At 43.8% G+C, this 13520-nt stretch overlaps 2 protein-coding genes across 2 annotated transcripts in view; one reads left to right on the forward strand and one right to left on the reverse strand.

Annotated features, from left to right (window-relative positions):
- The window catches only part of MGST2 (microsomal glutathione S-transferase 2), a 35864-nt gene extending 35842 nt beyond the window's left edge, over positions 1-22 (forward strand). Inside the window, 1 exon segment of the mRNA XM_065878180.1 lies at positions 3-22. Within this exon segment, the coding sequence (XP_065734252.1) occupies positions 3-22 (20 nt within the window).
- Positions 23-9509: 9487 nt separating this feature from the next.
- MAML3 (mastermind like transcriptional coactivator 3) overlaps positions 9510-13520 on the reverse strand; it is a 426464-nt gene continuing 422453 nt past the window's right edge. Inside the window, exon 5 of the mRNA XM_065878219.1 lies at positions 9510-10504. Coding sequence (XP_065734291.1) covers positions 9510-10504 — 995 coding nt within the window. The remainder of the gene's footprint in view (positions 10505-13520) is intronic.

The following is a 13520-nucleotide window of genomic DNA, read 5'->3' on the forward strand; positions in this document are numbered from 1 at the left end:
CGAGAAACTGAGGCACTTCTAACGTTCCCCCCTCCCTTTGCTCAAACGCTCGCAGAAGATGTTTCCACTCTGAAGGTTAGATGGTGCCACTTGTTCAATTAAAAGAAGTAAGTCTCCTTTCTTTTTGAAATGGCTTTGTAGAAACATCCCCTTTAGATTTTCCTGTTAGTTTAACGACTGAAGTTTGCTCTGAGGGGGAGGATCCGTAGCATCAGTGGAAGTGTGTTGCGCCCTGGTTTTAGGAGCACGTGCCAAAGTCACGACTGCCGGTGTAGGGAGAAAGCAGCCTGGCCTGTCTGTGTCTAGGGCTTTCCAGGGACCACTGCCATCACTCACCTCTAAGACTGCTTCTCTCTTGATGGGAAGTTCCAGATAGATGCTGGTAAGGCAGCTGAGCCCACTTCATTAGTTGCAGGAATGCAACAGTTGGTGAGGGAAGTCAGGCAAACACATCAAGTAGCCAGAGAAGAGAGTCATCAACTAACAGCGCAAAACACATCTGCCTGTGAAAATGGACTTTGTAACGAACAAAGGAAAAAGGAAAAAAAGGGTCTGTCATTTTTAAGAAACCATCCAGAGAAGTGTGCTCGGGGAATATCTTGCCCCTGGGCAGGGGAAGGAGGGTCATGGTCATGGCTGGAGAGCCTAGGCTGGGTTCCACTGCACTTGCCGTGCAGTCACTGTCTGGCACAAGGCAAATGACCCTTCTTCACTTTCTTCATCTGTAAAATGGGAATGAGTCTTCAGGGACCTTAGCAGAATGGAATTATGAGCCTATATAACTTTTTAGCATCAGGAAAAGCGCTCTCTGTAATTTTTCTAAAGAAAGTGTGACAGCCTTGAATCTGTTGTAGGCATCTCCAAGAAACTTTTTATTGGGCCTTTTTTGGTGTATGGGTACAAAGGCAGTTACAGAGGCTATGAATAATAGAGAAAAATAAAGGCATTAAAACACTAGCGTTTCCAAAATAGTAGGGGAGAAGACACGACAGCCTCTTGCATCCCAAATAGCTGGGCTAAATACCCTGGAGTACACTGAGAACGACCAGTCTGGGAATGGGGTATCCGGGTATCAGCCCAGTTCCCCCAGTAACTGGCTCTTTGACTCTGGGTAAGGCGGCTCACCATAGAGGTTGTGTAGCAAAAGAAGTGTAGGCTCCAGGGCCACTCAGCATGCATCCTGTTCTGCCGCTCGCTGGCTATGCTACCACAGCCCTGTAGCTCTCTGCCTGTTTTCTTCTCAGGTAAAATGGGGCTAATATTTTAAAATGCTATGATTCTGTGGTCTTTTTACTTTTGAGTATTTTGCATCCTGTTCTGCCGCTCGCTGGCTATGCTACCACAGCCCTGTAGCTCTCTGCCTGTTTTCTTCTCAGGTAAAATGGGGCTAATATTTTAAAATGCTATGATTCTGTGGTCTATTTACTTTTTAGTATTTTGCATCCTGTTCTGCCGCTCGCTGGCTATGCTACCACAGCCCTGTAGCTCTCTGCCTGTTTTCTTCTCAGGTAAAATGGGGCTAATATTTTAAAATGCTATGATTCTGTGGTCTTTTTACTTTTGAGTATTTTGCATCCTGTTCTGCCGCTCGCTGGCTATGCTACCACAGCCCTGTAGCTCTCTGCCTGTTTTCTTCTCAGGTAAAATGGGGCTAATATTTTAAAATGCTATGATTCTGTGGTCTTTTTACTTTTGAGTATTTTGCATCCTGTTCTGCCGCTCGCTGGCTATGCTACCACAGCCCTGTAGCTCTCTGCCTGTTTTCTTCTCAGGTAAAATGGGGCTAATATTTTAAAATGCTATGATTCTGTGGTCTTTTTACTTTTTAGTATTTTGCATCCTGTTCTGCCGCTCGCTGGCTATGCTACCACAGCCCTGTAGCTCTCTGCCTGTTTTCTTCTCAGGTAAAATGGGGCTAATATTTTAAAATGCTATGATTCTGTGGTCTATTTACTTTTTAGTATTTTGCATCCTGTTCTGCCGCTCGCTGGCTATGCTACCACAGCCCTGTAGCTCTCTGCCTGTTTTCTCCTCAGGTAAAATGGGGCTAATATTTTAAAATGCTATGATTCTGTGGTCTTTTTACTTTTGAGTATTTTGCATCCTGTTCTGCCGCTCGCTGGCTATGCTACCACAGCCCTGTAGCTCTCTGCCTGTTTTCTTCTCAGGTAAAATGGGGCTAATATTTTAAAATGCTATGATTCTGTGGTCTTTTTACTTTTTAGTATTTTGCATCCTGTTCTGCCGCTCGCTGGCTATGCTACCACAGCCCTGTAGCTCTCTGCCTGTTTTCTTCTCAGGTAAAATGGGGCTAATATTTTAAAATGCTATGATTCTGTGGTCTATTTACTTTTTAGTATTTTGCATCCTGTTCTGCCGCTCGCTGGCTATGCTACCACAGCCCTGTAGCTCTCTGCCTGTTTTCTTCTCAGGTAAAATGGGGCTAATATTTTAAAATGCTATGATTCTGTGGTCTTTTTACTTTTGAGTATTTTGCATCCTGTTCTGCCGCTCGCTGGCTATGCTACCACAGCCCTGTAGCTCTCTGCCTGTTTTCTTCTCAGGTAAAATGGGGCTAATATTTTAAAATGCTATGATTCTGTGGTCTTTTTACTTTTGAGTATTTTGCATCCTGTTCTGCCGATCGCTGGCTATGCTACCACAGCCCTGTAGCTCTCTGCCTGTTTTCTCCTCAGGTAAAATGGGGCTAATATTTTAAAATGCTATGATTCTGTGGTCTTTTTACTTTTGAGTATTTTGCATCCTGTTCTGCCGCTCGCTGGCTATGCTACCACAGCCCTGTAGCTCTCTGCCTGTTTTCTTCTCAGGTAAAATGGGGCTAATATTTTAAAATGCTATGATTCTGTGGTCTTTTTACTTTTTAGTATTTTGCATCCTGTTCTGCCGCTCGCTGGCTATGCTACCACAGCCCTGTAGCTCTCTGCCTGTTTTCTTCTCAGGTAAAATGGGGCTAATATTTTAAAATGCTATGATTCTGTGGTCTTTTTACTTTTGAGTATTTTGCATCCTGTTCTGCCGCTCGCTGGCTATGCTACCACAGCCCTGTAGCTCTCTGCCTGTTTTCTTCTCAGGTAAAATGGGGCTAATATTTTAAAATGCTATGATTCTGTGGTCTTTTTACTTTTGAGTATTTTGCATCCTGTTCTGCCGCTCGCTGGCTATGCTACCACAGCCCTGTAGCTCTCTGCCTGTTTTCTTCTCAGGTAAAATGGGGCTAATATTTTAAAATGCTATGATTCTGTGGTCTTTTTACTTTTGAGTATTTTGCATCCTGTTCTGCCGCTCGCTGGCTATGCTACCACAGCCCTGTAGCTCTCTGCCTGTTTTCTTCTCAGGTAAAATGGGGCTAATATTTTAAAATGCTATGATTCTGTGGTCTTTTTACTTTTTAGTATTTTGCATCCTGTTCTGCCGCTCGCTGGCTATGCTACCACAGCCCTGTAGCTCTCTGCCTGTTTTCTTCTCAGGTAAAATGGGGCTAATATTTTAAAATGCTATGATTCTGTGGTCTTTTTACTTTTGAGTATTTTGCATCCTGTTCTGCCGCTCGCTGGCTATGCTACCACAGCCCTGTAGCTCTCTGCCTGTTTTCTTCTCAGGTAAAATGGGGCTAATATTTTAAAATGCTATGATTCTGTGGTCTTTTTACTTTTGAGTATTTTGCATCCTGTTCTGCCGCTCGCTGGCTATGCTACCACAGCCCTGTAGCTCTCTGCCTGTTTTCTTCTCAGGTAAAATGGGGCTAATATTTTAAAATGCTATGATTCTGTGGTCTTTTTACTTTTGAGTATTTTGCATCCTGTTCTGCCGCTCGCTGGCTATGCTACCACAGCCCTGTAGCTCTCTGCCTGTTTTCTTCTCAGGTAAAATGGGGCTAATATTTTAAAATGCTATGATTCTGTGGTCTTTTTACTTTTGAGTATTTTGCATCCTGTTCTGCCGCTCGCTGGCTATGCTACCACAGCCCTGTAGCTCTCTGCCTGTTTTCTTCTCAGGTAAAATGGGGCTAATATTTTAAAATGCTATGATTCTGTGGTCTATTTACTTTTTAGTATTTTGCATCCTGTTCTGCCGCTCGCTGGCTATGCTACCACAGCCCTGTAGCTCTCTGCCTGTTTTCTTCTCAGGTAAAATGGGGCTAATATTTTAAAATGCTATGATTCTGTGGTCTTTTTACTTTTTAGTATTTTAGTCAGTTATAGTGACTTGTATTGTGACATTTTAGTTGTTTTACACATTGAAGACAATAAAGGAAGAGAAAGTGCAATTTTTTTTTTTTATTTTCATGGAGAACTTAAATTTAATGTGTCCCGTCAGGGGGTAAAGTGCAAAATTTTGACCATAAAGCATAATTACTGCAAACTCATTATCCTTTGGAAGTGGGAAAAAACCCACAACTTTCCAAATCTTACACTTGAGAATTTTTAAACAATTTCTATCTTGCATTTAAATTGGAACTATTTAAAGATGTAAACTATAAACACATACACACACACACAAAGACACACACACAGAGTTTGGTTAAACAACATGTGGAAAAAAGAAGATGGTCCCCCACCCGCATATCAAAGCTTTTTATCTTTAAAAATATCTGAACTATAGAATTTATTTCCTTTGTTCCAATTCTATTGTCACCAAGGCAACCTCTTGACGATTTTAATTCCTATAATTTGGTTACAGGGAGCAAACGTGTTGGCTAGGGAGATGTGGGTTTCTGATCTGACATACATTTTTTTTACATATTAGTAAATTGACTGATTTTACAGGGAGCAAACGTGTTGGCCAGGGACATGCGAGTTTCTGATCTGACATACGTATCTTTTACGTATTAGTAAATTGACTGATTTTATTTTTAGAAATCAGATTCCTTGCCTCAGAAAGTCAATGTTATAAACAAAGGGATGGAGAAGAACTTTTCTGCATTAAAAGATACCCTTAAGAGGCATAAAACCCAAATGGCAATGTGGGATCCTTGATCAAATCCTGGTTAGAAAAAAACAGCTATGGGAGACATTTGGGACAATTTGAATAAGGAGTGAGAATTAGATATTAGGGAATTAATTGTGTTAGGTGTGATAATGATGTTGTGTCTAGGAAAGAAAATGCCCTAATTCTTTGGTGAGGTATGCTGGGAGGTTGAGGGGTAAAGTGACTGGGCGTGTATAGCTTACTTTGAAATGGTTCCACAAAATATGTATGTGAAGCATATATGGTGAAGTGTTAACAAGTATCAAATCAAGTTGGTAAGTGTATAGTTATTCATTGTACTATTCTTTTTTTCTGATTGTTTGAAAATGATTGTCATACAAGTTTAAATGTCTGAGGCAAAGTTAAAAGCTAAAGTCAGGTTCTCAGTAGCTCTGAAAGAGTTTTATGTTGAGTGCTGCATCCTTGACTTGGGATCTGAGGTAGGGATAGAACCATAGCATTAGCTCTGGCCCAGCAGCTGTCCTAGACGTGGCAGGGACGCTTGGGCCCCAAGTGTGTGAATGTTGCCCTAATTACCTCCGCTTGTTATGAAATGAAACAGGTGTCTGTAGTAACTTGTCCAGAGAACACCAGCATGGAAATACAATGTCCTTAGAACTTAAAATGAAAAATAAGTTAGAAAGATAAAGGACTGATTACACAAACAAGCAGCCCTGCTCTCTTCCAAGGTATTTTTCCTCTCGCACTTTGCAGGATTGGAAGTAGAGGAGGTGTGGCCAAAAAAGTCATTAATAAGGAAAAATATCAGGTCATTTGTTTTTTATCCTTTTTCTCTAGATACAACCTTCCTTGAAAAGAACGGTTAAAGGCAGAAATAGCTCCTTTAATGCTTTGGAATGTGCCTTAACTTTCAGCGATAAAATACCTCCTCCTTACGGGGCAAGTGCCTAGTGACTTCTTGGAAAGATGTTTATTCTCCTTCTTCCCCCGTTATACACTTGCTGCGCTGGGACTTTATAAAGGTCAACACGATTATAAATAAGAAACCATTTTAAAGGAGAATGGTATTCCATCCATCCAGTGCAGTGCAGTAAATAAAAATATGTGGTTTTGCCTCATCAGGACGAGGAGCCCTTCTCAGACTTCATGTTTTTATTCTGTTGTCAGCCTTCCCATCCCCACCCGCGAATCAGTTCATTTTTGATCTCATGTCACTGAGCCCGTATCACTGGGACAAAGCCCAGTGTCACATTGTTTTTTACATGGTGTTATTTGTCAGCTGGTCTGGAACCACAGCCCACCATGGGTAGGGCTGGCCTCTTCTTCCATAGTCAAGTTCATTCTTTCTCTTGGTTTGTACATCTCAAAACTCACCTTTGCTTTGGATCTATTTTTGATGATGACCTTATTCTATTCTTGTGGCCTCTTTTTCTGCTTCACCCAGACAGTTTTGAAACATGTTGCTTTACCATGCTTTTTAAAGGTTGATGGGAAGACTTAGGTCAGGTCTTCTAGAAGTGGAGTGGATTCACATGTGTGTGATTTGTCACCGAAGGGCTCCCAGGAGGGGAAACTGAGGGAAACAAGGGGGAAACAAGGCAGAAAAAGACAGGAAGCCAAGCAAGGGGGGACCTTCTGGCAAAGTCCCAGCCTCTGCCTGATCCTGCAGGGGACCTTGGAACAGAAATGCTATCTCAGGGTTTGTCCAGGCAAGTTAACTGGGCTCTCATGCTCCTGGCAGGTCATTGGCTAATGTCATTCTGGAGGGCTGTAAACTTCTAAGTACATTCAACTCTCTGTGGGTGGTGCTGGCCAGACTCTCTTCTTTTACCTTTGCCACATCTCCTGGGGTGCAAATTTAGAACATTTTAGTAGCATGGTGGAATTAAAAAGGCTGGGAATGATTGATCTCCACTGTTACTTAAATGTTTAAATAATGATATAAAAATTTTGAGACAAGAACTGCAGTTAATCAGTTAAAACCCAGGCATAATCCGTCTGCTTAACTAAGGCTGGAGCTCCAGGGACAGTCCTAAAATACACTCAACTTTGGATTGGTTCAGATAATGATCTTTTATTTGTTTTTTTCTTTAAAAGTGGTATGTCAACATCACTTCATTTCTACATTTCAGAGTTCTGTACATTTCTTAAAAGGAAATAAGCAATGCTCAATGTACAAAGTAAAAACAGAAAACTAGAAAAATCTGAATCAAATGGAGGAAGTTGCCCGAGGTCATACAGTACAAATTAGTAATATGATGTCATCTGAAGTGCAATACCACTGCTGGATGATGAGTTACGGAATGAAATAAAAATACTCTATTTTAAACAAACAGTATATATATATTTATATGTATATTTTTTACAGATAGTAGACCCAGTGATATCTGTCATATTGTAAAAACTTATTTACAAATAACTTTTTTTTAGACATTACATATACATCAGCACCGTAGTAAAAACAAAAACAAAACAAAACCACCTTGTTAAAATCTACCTCTCTATGTAGTTGGTCCCAGTACTGAGCATTCGGAGGAAGCTTTAAAAAGAGCATGGAGTGGCCCTCCCCCTCCATCAGCCACCTCCAGTTTCTCATCATTTCTTATACATTTCTTTCCTGTACCTTTCAGAAAAAGGTAATTATATATTCTGTGTCTTCTCATTTGTTTACTTTCTTCTGTTTGTTTTTGGTTTTCATCTGTTTCCACTCAAGAGTTTCCCTGGCAGTGTCCCTCCCCACACAGGGAGTTCACAGTCAGCCTGCCCCCCACCACCTCTTCCCAGGGGTGGCCCACTTGTTCTCCATCCTGCCCCTGGCTGAGTAGGGCTATGACCTTGGTACTTGGCGAGCAAGCCAAGGGCAGTGTTTGCCTGCCTGCCGCCTCTCTGTATCCTCTGCCCCAGCTCTTCATTTGAACCCCCTTCCTTCCCAGGACCCGCCGCCAGTGCAGCCAGTCCGGCTCCCGTGGCTGGGCCGGGGCTCTGACGTGGCGAGTTACACGTGAGTGCGCGGAAGCGAGCCTGCCTTTTGGACGCGGAGGGAGGGGGTGGCGGGAGGAAAGCTCACGCCACTCCCACTCACTTAGGACAATGGTTATGCCACGCGGCCTCCAAAACGTGACAGTGGGAGGGGAGGAAAGGACGGATGAGATCAGCTTTACGACAGTGGAGGTTATGGATCCCTTCAGACAGACTTCAGTTGGGGCAGATTTGAGTGAATTACCAAGAGAACGACCGTACAGAACTTCAGGAGTGGATCGCTTTGCCCACAGGAAAGGAACCATACCTGCTTGCTTTCCATTATCAAAATGTGTGAAGTGGAGCAATTGATTTTTCAGTTCCTCGACTTTCAGGGTGTGAGATTTGTCTTTCTGGTGAGTAGGGATGAAGGGCCAGGCTGATTTTAGAGTATCACCCCCTAGGCTTTTCCCAAAGGGAGCCAGAGCCAGCGATGTCCAGGCCAGTCCTCCCTGGTGTCCCAGAAGCATAGAGTGGCCCACTTAGTTCCAGGCAGAGAAAGGAAACTCCAGTGTCACCTTTGCATTTCAGGCATTGTCTAAGTTCTTCTTGCACCTATCTCCCCTCTGCCCGGGCTCCCTAAAGACAAAAGCTTCATTTCTTCTTGGCTACTCTGCAAGGAAGAGCAAGTGCAGACTGGGGTAGAGGCGAGGAGGAATAAGGGCAGGGACTGGGGAGAAAGGCGGCCGTGCTAGCGGACACAGAGCGTCCAGCCGGGGCCTCTCCATCCTCGGCCTCCAGGAGTAGATGGGAACTGCCAAGATGTGTTGGGTCCTGTCGGGTCCTCAGGAGGCTCCAGCTCAACAACTCCCCACAGTGACGGCCACCCCGGTCACCAGCAGAGGGCTGCCCGCCCGGGACTGCCAGGACCCTTCTCCAAGCTCACTCTGTGAGGCAGTCGCTCTAAAATTCCTGAGGGTCATCACGGGCAGGCGACAGGCCTGTAGGATCCTGTGTCTGCCTGTGACATCTCACTGTTCTTTGCACCCACCCTCCAGACCCAGTAGCATGTCTTGAAGCCTGACATCTCTTCGTTAGCCGGAGTTCAGCGCCTTTCTGATGTGTGCTTTTGGCTTGTGCCACCACCCAGCAGGCTCCGTGGGACTCTCAGTCCCGGGCTCTCTCTCCTTCGTGTCTCCAAAGCTACAGCCTCTGGACCAGGCCCAGGAGGGGCTGACGGCCCCCTCAGGTCAGGCAGCAGTCTGTCTTGGCCAGAGCGGCTCTTGCGGGGCCGGACAATCACAGGGGGGGCCGAGCAGAGGGGCTACGGAATCATCTTACCCACCTGTCTCTGGTGCGTCCCCCTCTTTCGCAGCGGGATTCGCAGGGCGTCTGTCTTGATTGCTGTGTGAAAATCAGGTGAAATGAGGCCCAGCGGGGCTGTGGATTGGCACCTGGATCTTCCACTGTCAGCCGGCTGCAGTTTTGCTCAGATTATGCAGGTCAAATAAACAAAAAAACAAGGATGATGCAACATCCTGTTTCTCTTTCACGGTTGAAGCTTTAACCACTAGAGTTGTGGCTGTCGGGGCCCCTCTCGACTAGGGGTTTCCAAACAATTCATCGAGCTCCTGCATCCACTCGTCCCCTGGCCCACCTTTGATGATGGCGTCCACGAGGTCGGCACTGTCTGAGAGGCTGGGGAAGGAGGCCCCAGCTGCGTCGCCACTGTAATTGTATGACATGTCCTGAGGGGGGTTCCGCTCATAGCCTTGGCCCTGGCTGCTCGAGGCAAAGCTGCCACCGGACATCTGCTGCTGTGCCGGGGGCTGGCTGAACGCTGGCATGCCGGGAACACCCTGGCTTAGGCCAGACATGACCATTGGCCTGGCCTGGCTGGTGCCTTGCTGCCCCGGGAGCGGTGGCATCACCTGCCGACCCATGGCAGCCGGGTTGAGGGTTCTCACCGTGCCGGTGTTCGCATCCACCACCTGGCTCAGTCCCTGTGGGAAGTGTTGCTTGGTCAGCCTCGGTTGGCCAGCTTGCAGTGGGTAGCTGGCGCCGTTGTTGAACGATGCTAATTCTCCACTAGTCCTCCCAGGCATCCCCTGTAAGCTCCTCTGTTGCCAGCTCTGTGTTCCCTGCTGGACCGTTCCCATAATGCTTTGCAGCCTCGGTGGGCCCTGGGGCCTGGGCAAGGCCTGGCCTACCGGCCCCTTCATTTGCTGGTGCTGCTGGGTGATGGCCGAGTTCACCAGCATGCTCTGACCAAAACCACTCACCATCCCAACCCCTTGCCCCGAGGTGGGCTGCCTCGGCCCCGGGGCTTGGCTGTGTGGGATACTCATGCCACTTTGGTTTGGGTGCTGCAGCATCTGGGTCATTCCTGTGCTCGTATTGTACATTCCCGGTTGGCTGGTAGGTGGGGTGCTATAAGGTGCCAGTCCCATCTCTGACTGGGCTGCTGCGGCCATTGTCCCTGGGTTCTGGGAGGGTCCCATTCCCATCATGCCTGCGTTCTGTGCCATCAGCCGTGAAGTTCGCATGCTCTGGAGGGCTGTCTGGCTTCTCACGGCTGCTATGTCCTGGGGAGACCCTGCAGGGAGAAAAGGACAGACCTGTTCACTCATCTCTACAAGCAATGTATGGTAACAAGTTGTTGGACTTTTCTTTGGGACTGACAAAATTCTTTTAGATGAAAGGAGCTACTCATAATAAATCCTTAAAAATACCAGAGTATTATTTTTCTGACTGTAACATATGCTGATGGTAAACAATTTGGAAAATAGTGAAAAGCATAAAGATGAAAATTAAGGTCATTCCCATCGTCCAGAGATGACCACCGCTAACTTACATTAATAAATAAATAGACACATGAAAACTGGGACCATGAAGTACATAGGCTTCTGTAGTTGACTTTTCTATTTGATATACCCTGATATTATTTTTGTTCACATTTCAGAAACAAATCGTTTCTCACCCGTCTTGATATGATGCCATCCTCAACCAATAAGATACCATCTTTTTGGAGGTGAGAGGAAATTCACCTCCTGGGCTAAATTAGGCAGAAATGGCTGATCACTTTGCATATCCTATTTGTGAAGTGGAATATGGTTCAGCAGAGAATACTATCAATAAAGGCCATTAGGCTAATTTCCCCTAAGACTTGAGTAGGATTTGAGAGGTTAAAGGCTATCGCTTCTGCTAAGAAGCTATTTTGACAGATGGGACATTTCTTGGAACCACTCGTAGACTTCCACATGCTCCAGATTCTCTGAATCATAATATGTCGGTGCGAACTGGCCAGCTTCCTGAGTTAGAAAAAGAAATCGTCCTCCTACTTGCTACTTGGCAATGAACTTTATGCATTTCTCCAACAAAGGCCACTCCTTCAAATCAGCAATGACCACTAAGGCAGTTTTAATGACGCTGCTTAAAAGTTGACCAGAATATCAATGCCAAGTCACTCAACCCTAATTAGACATTTGAGTGAGTCCTTCTTTACACGTTTCCGGGAAATTTCTAAACCAGTCAAGAGAATAGAAATGTCACCCTTAGAACCCGTCAATGTCGTCAAGGGCTAGGTGGTGCACAGAAATGGATTTTTCTGTGTCCCTTCTAATGATTAAGTCTATGAAAAAAAAAATCATTTTTTTCCTGGACATTTAAAAAAGGTGCAGCATGGGAGCCAATCGATACTATAAGCAAATTTGATCCTACCTGGAACCTGGATGAGAAACCAGATGAGAATAGTGTAACCCTATTAAGCCTGGCACCTTGGCAGATAACTGAAGTGTGTTTTTGTCTTCCTGATTGGGTTATTGATTTCTGGGCAGCAAATATGTCTCCATATTTTCTTTCTTTCTTTAAGAAAGAAAATTATGGGAATTTTGATTAGGACAAGGTTTTGTGACTTGAGATCAATATGCTGAATTGAAAAATGAAATGGTTACTGTGGGGAAAGCAGAAGGATCTGGGGGCAGATCCCTAGAAACGTTTCCATTTTTTGTTTTGAGCTTAATTGTATCTAAGTGGAGTTTTAAAAAAAAGTTCCTGATTAAACACTGGATGGTGGTATATATTGCAACTTGCAATCTTGTTATGAAGCTTTGTGACCTTAACAACTAAATTTGTATTGACTACATGGCCAGCCTGATCAGCTGTGGTGAAATGGGTTATTGAGTTGCTTATAAAAAAATTTAAGGGAAAAATATTGTTGACTCAGAGATTGATTGGATAGACCCAATTTACATAAAACAGGCTGCTGGAAACAGATGAAAGGACTTTTATATTTCGGACATTTTTTGTTGTAACTTAGAACAAATATGTTGCGGGATTAGATATTGACTGGACTAATTTTGTGAATGAGAAATAGTTTCCTTTCTTTAGAGGGCAAAAATGCTGCAGTGCCTCTTAAGAAGTATTGAACCATTAATCCAAGCCAACCTTTATTTTTACTTGGTGTCCATGACTACACTATCGAGATGTAGTTCTTATTAAAAAAAAAAAAAGGACCTTTTAATATCAGCAGTCAGCACCATATTTTCAACCTAAGAAAAACAAAAAACCTCATATTAATCTGGTTTTATGAACTTGGGTAATTTTAAATATACAAAGGAAAAAAATTCAAATGCCTTCAAAGAAGTAACGTGTCTTTATCTGACAACTACATATGTTAAACAATGGACTACTTTTTCTTTTTTCTTTTTGTCTAAAACAGGTATTACTGTGAGATACTGTAGTCAAATTAATTTTCTTGTCTGTTGGTTAACATCACAACGTCAAAGAAAATTTTCCATATTCAAACAGAGATGGTAACATGCAATTTTTTCCCTAAAAGGGTCTGTGTTCTATTTTCACTCACAAGAAGTCTATATTTATGTAAAATAAGCTTTTCCCCTAGGCATGTAACATTGCCCAGAGACACAGAACTCAGCAAGAGAAAGTTCGTCTTTAAAACCTTTGAAAACTGTAGTGGTCAGTGGACCTGTAGGTCTCAGACAAGTTATTCCTAACAGAACTTCTCTCCAAGGACAATATTTTTTATCTATCAATTTGCTATTTTCCCAGATACATAACATTGTGATATCTAGGATATCAGTAAAATTACATGAAAATACAGAAGAAAAAATTAAAAGTTATCATATCAACCAGCTTAGGAAACCTAAAATGCCGCTGGTTGTTTAGCCTAAATGGAGCTAAGTTTTTTAGGTTGATTACCTGTGATTTGGGGTTTTAGAAAAGTTCAAAGAGTAGAACTTTTAAATTGGACCCAAACCATTCAGAATAACTCATAACATAGAGGAGTTACTAAATTTTGGTGGGTCCCTGTATTCCAAAAAATAATACATGAGTTATGAACCTAGAAAACTCAAGGGACACAATACCAGGTTTATCAGACTTAGTGGTTTAAATTAGTTCATAATACAAAGCACCAGTTCCCAAAGTATGGCCCCGGGCCAATAGCAACAGCAACTGTGGGGAAACTGTTAGAGATGCAAATTCTCAGGCCCTGCTCCAGACCTACTGAATCAGAGACTCTGGGGGTGAGGGCGGGCTTCTGTTTTGAACTAGCCGTGCTGGTGATCTGATGCAGGCTCAAGTCTGAGAGC

Source organism: Phocoena phocoena, chromosome 5 (genome assembly GCF_963924675.1).
Source record: "Phocoena phocoena chromosome 5, mPhoPho1.1, whole genome shotgun sequence".
NCBI classification, from domain to species: domain Eukaryota; kingdom Metazoa; phylum Chordata; class Mammalia; order Artiodactyla; family Phocoenidae; genus Phocoena; species Phocoena phocoena.